At 30.9% G+C, this 10,299-nt stretch overlaps 3 protein-coding genes across 3 annotated transcripts; 2 read left to right on the top strand and 1 right to left on the bottom strand.

Annotated features, from left to right (window-relative positions):
- Positions 1–3,942: 3,942 nt before the first annotated feature.
- Positions 3,943–5,605, bottom strand: LOC107478636 (uncharacterized). The gene is made up of 3 exons (XM_016098772.1): positions 5,539–5,605; positions 4,845–4,940; positions 3,943–4,631 (listed from the first exon to the last, which is right to left on the bottom strand). Exons 1-3 carry the CDS (start codon positions 5,603–5,605, stop codon positions 3,943–3,945), a joined length of 852 nt encoding a protein of 283 aa, XP_015954258.1.
- A 983-nt stretch (positions 5,606–6,588) lies between these two features.
- LOC110278510 (transcription factor MYB61-like) lies at positions 6,589–7,507 on the top strand. The gene is made up of 3 exons (XM_052258238.1): positions 6,589–6,721; positions 6,792–6,855; positions 7,378–7,507. The coding sequence occupies exons 1-3, from the start codon at positions 6,589–6,591 to the stop codon at positions 7,505–7,507; spliced, it is 327 nt and encodes a 108-aa protein (XP_052114198.1).
- A 465-nt stretch (positions 7,508–7,972) lies between these two features.
- LOC107478584 (alcohol-forming fatty acyl-CoA reductase-like) lies at positions 7,973–9,055 on the top strand. The gene is made up of 4 exons (XM_052258353.1): positions 7,973–8,190; positions 8,275–8,324; positions 8,390–8,595; positions 8,698–9,055. Exons 1-4 carry the CDS (start codon positions 8,112–8,114, stop codon positions 8,828–8,830), a joined length of 468 nt encoding a protein of 155 aa, XP_052114313.1. The 5' UTR covers positions 7,973–8,111; the 3' UTR covers positions 8,831–9,055.
- Positions 9,056–10,299: the final 1,244 nt, after the last annotated feature.

Below are 10,299 nucleotides of genomic sequence, written 5' to 3'. Positions count from 1 at the left end.
TTCCTCATCCCAATTTCCAACAATACTATTTCCAATCAACCATCATTATACATAATCAATGTCATACTCACTATCACGTGGTTTCGCCCACAAATCAACCTTAATCATTCCTCAAGCATATATCAGAACATACATATCTCTCATGCATTATCATACCATCAAGACATCAATAATCATAATCACATATATGACCACATAATATATCTCAACCAAAATCAAACATACCTCATCTATACAATTTCACCCAAAATTACCAATTCCCACACTTCAACTCCTCAAACCTCATTATTCAATAACCAACCCAATCATTCATATATTCATTATTTGAAATTCATCCAATCACTTGTGTCATCATACAATGTACACATCAACTTACCTTCCTTACCTCTTTTCGGCCTCCGGCCCAATTTCATAATTTAAATACATAAACCACAAATTAATACTCATTATCCAATGCATCAAATTTTCAATACACCAAGCATACAAGGCCACACAATTCTCAACCCAATCATTAATTCACAATACATACCAACTATGCATATTAGCACCAACCATTTACACAATCCAAACTTAATCCTATGGGCATCTAGCCTAGGAATTCTTATCACACCACACGGTACTTAAATGAAACTTAAACCGTACCTCTTGTAGCCAAATCAATTGAGCCTCTTCTTTGAAAGTCTCCACCAACCTTAGCCCCAAGCCTCACCAAAGCTCCTCAAGCAATACCAATCTCCCAATTGTGCACCAAAACCATCAAATGCACTAACATAACCAATATCACATACATACATCAACCTAGGGCTCATAAAAATGACAATTCACAAGGGTTGGAGGATTTCTTATCTTAACCCACTGAAGTTTGTAATGAATATTACCCATGGCTCATACTAGAGCACTCCTAAACAATCAAAATCATAAGGTTTCCTCAAAACCCAAACCAAATTCAAATTTGAAGAGGAAAATGAAAACTGGACAGAGGACAGTGAATTACTCACCACAAAACTTAGATAGAATTGTAGAGGATGAGAAGAGCGACGCGTGGCCGTAAACGGCTCGTCAATCGGAGCTCCGTAGCTCAAGTTATGGTGATTTGAAGATCAAAGAGAGTTAGGTTTTCTCTCTTCTCTTCTCTCTTCTTAATTCAGCGCCCCAACCCTTCTTTTTAGGGTAAAATGAGCTGAAATGCTCATAACTAATGTTTATATATGTTGGGTCTTGGGCCCACTTAGGCCCAGTTCACTTATTTTTGTCCGTTGGCCCAATTTTTGGACCAAAACCTTTAAGATTAGCGCTCTAAATCGCACTTCAAATATTTCTACCTCCCCTAATTATAATTCCTCCTTTCTTAATCTTATTTACTCATAATCAATTTTCTCAGCTGCAGTACCAGACAGGTCTCAGCCGGTACTGCCGGTCAAAATTCCACTGCACGCTTTTACGCAGAAAACTATGTTTTCTGACTCGGAAAAATTCACTGAATCCAAATATCATATTTAAATCATCAAATTCCAATTGCCAAATCTTCCAACCATATTCGCTCCTACTTAACTCATTATTTAATTAATTTTAGTTAGACCGGGTATTACAGAAAATGTCCATACTTTACCTATATAAATAGTGAAGTATGAAAGAATTGACGTACAGCAACACAGAAGCAATATAAAAATATTCTCTCTCTTTCTCTTACTATAAACAAATACAATTTTCTCTCTTTTTACTTTTAATACTTCTTTCTATCTTTATATATATATTTGCAATTCTCTCTCTCTTTACTTATTATACTCTTTTCTATTTATATATATATATACACATTACAACATATAATATTATTATATATATATATAGATCATTATTAAACTAATTACTTTAATGTTAGAGTCTTCTATTTATACATCTATATTTTATATTTAATATATCTTTTATTTATTTTACAATAAAGTATAATTTTTTATAATTAATCAATTGGTCTATGCTTTATTAGTCGTGGGTCAAATTAGTGGCCATTTACATGTATGTGATTAAATTCTATTAAATTGTTTGAAATAGAACTATTAGACGAAAACTGAAAATTAAATATTTATATAATTGATGATATTGTTTTTTATTATTATTTTTAATAAAAAATTATTAATAACGGTAATATTAAAATAAAAAATTCTACTAAAAAATAATAATTTTATATAATAACTAAAATTCTAATTTTTCTTTTTTATTATTATAAAAAATATAACACGAATAATATAGATCAATTATTTTGATATTTTTTGTATATGTATTTAAAATAAATTAATGAATAAAATATGTAAAATATTTATACTAATATATAATTTATTTAATATATTATTATTTTAATATCATGAAAAAATAAATAAATATTAAAATAATTTAATTTTTATGTATATACTTTTTTACTATTCAATTAGAATTTGTTATAAAAAGTAAAGTATTTTTTATACAATAATAGATTTAAAAGTTAAGAGAAAAAATTGAAAAGATAGAAGGAACAATAAAAAAAATTCATCAAAATAAATGGTTAATGAAAAAAATAGAATAGAAGGAATAATTAAAAAAGATTTATTGATCAAAATGGTTAGCCTAAGAAAATATAATACACTATTAATATTTAAAAGGTAACAATTGAAATTTAAATTTAGATCATGGGACAAAAAATATTTTAATTAGCTACTAGACTAACAACTCAATTTAAAAATTAAAATTATCATCATATAATATATAAAAATTTCAAATTTCTTTTGGGAGGACCATGTTCCATTAACCCCCTCTAAATTTATTATTATTATTATTATTATTATTATTATTATTATTATTATTGTATTGCTAAGGGTATTTAGAATTCATCCAACCTTTTAATATAATACTAATGTAGTAACCCGTGTCATGTATGGACAAAATTTATGCATATAATTATAAATTAATTGAAACAAATTAAAAAATAACTGTTGAAGACTACGGACATAGAGAATATTTGGAGAAGTGAATACCGATATATAATAATTGTTTAAAATAATTAAAAGTTATGATTAATAATATTATGTATATGTATTGTTGTTAAATGTTTATATATAATGGGAAGTAATTAATTTATGTAGTTAAAACAAAGTTTTAAAATAATGATGAGAAATAAATTTGTTTATGTATATATATTTTTACGACATTCTAAACCAATATGTGAATTGAATAATAAAAAAATGAATGGTTAATCTGATATAACTTTATTAATGATATAATTCAGTAATATAGTAAGATACAAGTTTAAAATATATTTTGGAAGATTTTTCTGTACACAATATTTATTGTTGCTGAAGTAGATATATATGTGTTATTTTGAATTAACACTCTTAAACCTAGCTTAGATTTAACTCTTGATAAAGCAACACATAGTTGTCTGTGTGTAAAAATCGGTTTGGGTAAATACAACCCAACTATACTGAGAGTCTATCCTTGTGAATTGTTAATGGTCATTGCAAATGAGACGACTAATGAAAATTGCCTTCTTTAGAATCTGAAAGGTAATGTTGGATTATTAGGAATCATGTTCATGCGACGTATTAGAACAACATCTCCTGCTTTATCCCCAGTCAAAATAACACACTATATTACATGATTACCTAATCTCCTTACATGTAATCTTGTACCATTGCAAAATTCATTAAATTGGTCAATATTTCTTAGTAACATAACAGGAATACCTACTTTTAATATAAGTTCATGAAGTGATAAACCTGAGCAATTAATGGCATTTAGTACGTCAGGAGTAAATGTATCAAGCTCTGACTCCATGCTACCTTCTTCAACGCACAAGGAGTCAAAACTCAGATGAACCTTCTCGTCTGCTTCAATATGCTTCATTATATAATTATTTACCTCGTGCACAACATCTAGTGTAGGAGCAAGAATGGTTCTCTCCTTAAAAAAAGTTTACTGCTGCACATTAGTAAGTATATCAGGATATACAAATCTAATGATATTGTCAAAGCCATCAACATTGTCCTTGATTAGAATTTCTTCTGGAATATTGACCTCAGACTCACCATCAATTGAATCTCCTTTAAGACCATCACCAATTCTAAGAAGCCATTGAGCAAATTGTTTGATTTCAATAGAATCAGATTCAAGCACACCAACTGTAAGATGCATATTCTGAGAAAGAGTAATTACGTTGCATGATGACCATAGATAAGATGAGTTAATTGTAGCTTGTACAATATCTTGTCTAGATCCCATAGGTATGACAGGTAGAATCTGTCTAAAGTCACCTCCAAGTACGACTACCTTACCACCAAAGGGTAAGTCTTCATTGTATGATGATGAAGATCTAAGTATGTCTTTGAAAGACTTGTCGAGTGCTTCATAACAAATCTTGTTTAGCATCGGAGCCTCATCCCATATAATAAGCTTTGCTTTGCAAATCAACTTAGCAAGCGGAGACCCTTGTTTTATACTACATACAGAATCTTCATGAAGTTCCAAAGGTATCTTAAACCTAGAATGAGCTGTACGGCTTTTTGGAAGCAAAAGAGATGCAATTCCACTTGAGGCAACATTAAGAACAATTTCTCCTTTAATACGAATAGCTGCAGTAAGTGCCCTATATAGAAATGTCTTATCTGTTCCACCATAACCATATATGAAGAAAAAACCACTAAGGTTATTATTCACGGCTTCGCTTATTCTATGAAAAGTATTTTATTGTTCATAGTTCATTTTGGACAACATAACTTCTAATTCGTCCCTTAGGGCAACAATATCAAAAGTTAGCTCGTCAGCTATTATCCGATCATCCAAGCCATCAATTATATCTAAATCAGGGAGAGGAATACCATTAAACTCTCGAAGTGACCTACCATTAGCTTGCAACATCATCTCAACCTTTGAAAGAGTCATAATCAGTAGTTGATCATCACTAAGCTGAATGTCTAAAATGAAGATGAAAAAGTTGTTAAGCAATTAATAAGGTATTTTAAGATAAAGAATATTATTTAATCCTATAAGCGAAATTGATTTAACATGTTGAATGATATACCTGGATTAAGTGTTGAAATTCTATGTGAATATAACAAATCTACAGATAATTGTTGGTAGCACTACTGCCATACCAATTTAGGTCTAGATATGTTATTAGAAATCAACAACACAACAAACAGATTTTGTAAGTAGTTTCCAGACGCCCAAGTGCTTGCTTCTAGAACCGCATCAACAAATTCATTGTCATCTTATAGGAGTCCCAAAGCATAGCATGTTTCCTGGAATGAGTTGTATACCACACCATCCACAGTACGTAAATCAGTAAAATTCATGCATCCTTTTTGTATGTTTAACAATATTCTCATGTAATAATCCTCACTGTTACCATGTGGAACATGAGTCAGCCGTCTAATAGAAAAACCTTGTTTGCGAGGAAACCACATGCATGAATCATCTTTCCATACAAATTTTGTAGGAAATTTGCTGTATGTTAAAGATCTAGCAAAAGGATACTCACGATTAGCCAACATCCAAGCAGCTGGTTCTTACCACAATTTCTGTCTTCGTTGCTGCCTCTACCACATACTTTGATCTCTGGTTTTAGTTTACACCTCATAACCTTTTGATCCTTTTCTCATTTAATTTCAATCACTTAACTGAAAAATTCTCATTTACAGGGTTTGTGTGATTTAATTGATATTCTGATATGATTGGAGATTTTTTGAAAATTTCATGTTAATTTTGTGTTTTTATTATGTGAAATCTGTTTTGATTCTCTTGTAATGATCATGTATTACTAGGAATCGACATGCATGTTGATGTGCTTCAATATTTGTTGCTTAACTTGATATCTGGCAGAATCCATTGCAATTAGTATGATTCTCTGGTCTGTTAGCGCATTAGATTCTCTTGATTAATAGGTTTGATAGAAGTAACCTGATTCATGGTGATTCTTCAACGGTTGAACTCAATAATTCCAATATGGCAAAATTTTAGTTTTCATCTAGTTTTTGTCTTTTATTATTTCTTCAAGACATGAGTTCCAACACTAAGCACTAACCAAAGCGGAGTATTTGAATTCTGCTTTTCACATACATCAAGAATGGCCAGAAATTCTCGTGTCTACTACTCTGGTTAATAACATATAATTTGAATTGTTACATTTTATAATTTTGAGTAATTAATAACTCATTTGAAAGATACTAGTGTTGAGGACGAATGAATGAATATTGGATGCTTCAGTTACAAGCATATAGTATGGATTATTTAATTTTATAATATGAATGAAAATTGATGGTCCACCATCCTTATAAGAGACATGAATGTACTACTGTTTATTAACTCCATCCTCACACAAATCAGTGACAAGTAGCCAAAATGAACCTTCCCTAATTTAATTTCACCCTTTCCAATTCCAAGAACTACATTTACATAATTTACTACAAGGAGCCTCATTGACTTAGACTTATTTTGATGGGTCCATACTCCATAGTTCATGGTCCTCTTATATTATTTATTTCAACTCCTTTTCTTAGCTGCCACTTTCATTTTCTTTCCCTTCACTTCATTCATTCATTCACACATTCTTGAAGAATAATAATGGGAAGACACTCTTACTGTTACAAGCAGAAGCTTTGGAAGGGTCTATGGTCTCCTAAAGAAGATGAAAAGCTTCTCAGACATATCATTAAGTACGGTCATGGATGTTGGAGCTCTGTTCCTAAGCAAGCAGGTTAGTACTCATAATATGATACATGTTAAGGTTTGTTCTGTGTTATTGTTAATGTTGTTGCTGGTGACAGGTTTGCAGAGGTGTAGTAAGAGTTGCAGGCTTAGGTGGATCAATTACTTAAGGCCTAATTTAAAGTTTGGAATATTTTTACTTTTATTATTTCCACTACAACCACAGTTTAGGTACCTATTGCTTTGATCAGAGAAGGAACTAACACAATCTCCACTACTACTATTCACAACAGGTTGGGGTGGGGGCTAACTAGCTTATCAGAATCTATTGGTGAGCATGTGTTCTTCAGGAGTGTTCTTGCTTACTTTATATGATCAAGTTTGCTCAATAATGTAACTTTTGGCATTTGGTTGAATAAAATCAGACAACAAAGCTTCATTTCAAGGACTCATTCAATTGAAGACGTAATAAAGTTATGTCTCAAAGTTGATAAAAGCTATGATTGAGTGCTGGCACTTTCAATCATCTCCCTAATTAAACTTTGAAGATTATGTGATCTTTAGCTTCTATGTGATTGGAGTCATATTTTTGAAGAGAAGGAATATTCATAAATAAAAGAATTTATGAAATTTGAATAAAAATTTATGAAACTAGTTCATAATTTATGAAATAGAATGTTCATAAATAGAATGATTTTGTTACAGGTGCAACATGTCACATAGTGTAGCAAAACAGAATGCATCAACTTCAGAGTTCAGATACCATTCACTAAAAAATTGTGCACAGGTGAATGGATATGAAACTAGGATATTGAGCACAAGTGAGCACAGGTGAATTGGATGGGGAATGGATATGAAACTGGGATATTGTGCACAGGTGAGCACAACACAACTTCTTACACGAGTCAATTCCAAAATCATCATCATAAATCCATTCAATTCATTTGATATATCATCTTCATTAGACTGACGTGCACTTAATTTGTATGTTCTTGTTTCATTCTTAATATTTTTTGCAAGACAAGTATAGCTAATGAAGTCAATGTGATTTTTCCATTTCATTTATTATTATTATTATTTTCTTAGCACTCAAATTCAACCTAAATCAATTCATTCGCTTACCCAATTCCCAGCACATCCAATGTGATAAAAGGTAAGTTACCAAGACCCAGCTAAATTCTCTATATTTCTGATATTTCATATCTTGGACTGTTATTGATTCTCGGGGTTTTTTAGAACATTTACATAAAAGATTGTTCTCTTTTTTGAAGCTAATCAATTTATTAGTAGAAGATTATGAACTGCATTTTCAGTTTTCATGTTTAAATTTGAGGCTAAAACCTGTTCAATCAAACATAAGTGCATATAACAGAAAAAACAATGTCATAATTTCATGACGTGTTATATATTTTTCTCGCTCTCTCTGTTCTGTTTCAATAATGGAATTGGGAAGCATACTCCACTTCGTTGAGAATAAGACCATTCTCATCACTGGAGCCACTGGCTTCCTTGCCAAAAGTACATATATTATTCTCCCTTTCAATGTATAATTCATTCATATTGCTAAATGTATTTGTGTTTGGTTTTGTAACATAAAAATAGTTAAGGTAGAGAAGATACTGGTGGAGAAGATACAAATTTTGCAAAACGAGGTACTATTAATACTTAGTCTGTTATACTTGCTTGCTTTTCCAAGTAATACTATTAATTATTGCAGATCATAGGCAAGGACTTGTTTAGATTGCTAAAGGAAAACTTAGGTCCAAACTTCAATTCCTTTATAGCACAAAAATTGACACTCGTCCCAGAGGATATTTCTCACCAAGATTTGGGTTTAGACTCTCATTCTATTTTCAAGCAACAAATTTATCACCAAACACATGCTATTATTAATTTAGCTACGACTACGAACGTTGATGAAAGGTACATAATACATATATATATATTCTGATGATCTTTATATATTCTGATGATCTTTTTAATTTTCTTTTAATATAAAATTAATAAATTAATATTATATTACAGGTATGATATATCGTTTGGCCTAAATACCTTTGGAGTTAAGCACATCATAAACTTGTCCAAAAAATGCACTAAACTCGAAGTGTGTGTACATATATCAATAGGTTTGTATATATATATATATATATATATATGATTAGCTACTAATCTGGCTATTAAAATGAGACAAGGAGTGATGCCATGCTCTAAGATTTGTATCAAGTATTTTAATTTTTTGCTTGGAAAGGGGTATTGACTGTTGTGAATATCCAAGAAACCAAGAGTGGTGCCATGCTCCAAGATTTGTTTATTGCTAGTAGTAGTATTTTAGTAGGTTGCAAATCTTTGCCATGCCATAATTAGCTGCGGTAGTATGGTACTTCTAGAAAATTTACTTTGGGTCAAAGTAACAAAATATTTAAGTATTGTGTTTGAAAATTTAATTAGAATTTTTAAACTTATTACTACAAGCTTGATTATAATATCTTCTAGTATTCTACTCATAGAGGCCACCACTGCCTTCTTCTTTTTCACCGTCGTATGCCGTATCAAACGTGCCAAAGAATTGGTACTCCTCTGTTTTTCTTGAGACTTAATTCTAATTGTATATGCAACCAGTGTTTGTATTATGCTGTTCATGTTCTATTGTTTTAAAATTGTAAAGAGGACTACATTGATGTGTTACTGTCCAAACTTGTATATATTGATTATAATTTAGCATGTACAAAACATCAAAATGCATGCTAGATTTTATCACAGGCATATCAATGTCTTTGTAGTATTTAGAATATTTTTTTAAAACTGTTTTAAGACTGAAAATGTTTAATTGACTGAAACTTGTGACTAATCTAGTAGAGTTAGGAGTGTTAATAAATGTTTGTTGTTACACTTAGTCAAAGTTTCAAACCAAAAGCATAGCTATAATCTGGTCAAAAGTTTGGGTCCTTTCACAATAAATTTGGATAGAATTTATGTACATGGATTATTTTTGTAGAATTTAATTTGGAAGGTTTACTACTTGAGTCTCCCAATATCTTTTTAAACTCTACATAGCTTTTTTTTTACTTTGCCTTTCAATCTCTATTCTTATGGAGTCTTAGGTGGCGTCAGGATGTGATTCTTTTAGTAGTCTCTATTAAGGCATTTCCTCATTTTCTTCTCTGTTCTATAATATGCAATACTCGTCACTTACTCGAACTACGCTTGGCACTGTTGTCATGTTTATATTGAATATATATGAGTGCTGCCTGATATGTTTTTCTTGGTCTTTTATGTTTGTTACTTGTTGCTCTATGCCCTTCTAAATCAGGAAAATGTCAACACAAGACATCCTCAGTTCCTGTATGAGTCCAAGTTGTACAGAATTCTCCAGGGAGGAAGTAAGGACTACTGTCTTACATCTTTATTTCATTAGTGCATTTTTCTAGGCCGTTCTCTTTTAATCTGCAGAAGTTCATAAATTTAATATTGTCACATTAAACTTTAACTTCAAACATAATCTCCTCAATTTTCCTTGCTCCATTGGTTGGTTGCTTTCTGTTATAACTTCTAAGCCTTAGTTTTGTGCTATCTAGTTTATGGTTCAAGTTTCTGAGATAGAAGATATGAATATAAAGGCCTTAATAA

This window comes from Arachis duranensis, chromosome 3 (genome assembly GCF_000817695.3).
Source record: "Arachis duranensis cultivar V14167 chromosome 3, aradu.V14167.gnm2.J7QH, whole genome shotgun sequence".
Lineage (NCBI taxonomy): Eukaryota > Viridiplantae > Streptophyta > Magnoliopsida > Fabales > Fabaceae > Arachis > Arachis duranensis.
The sequence above is the reverse complement of the archived record's forward strand: the minus strand, read 5'-3'. Positions and strand labels throughout refer to the sequence as shown.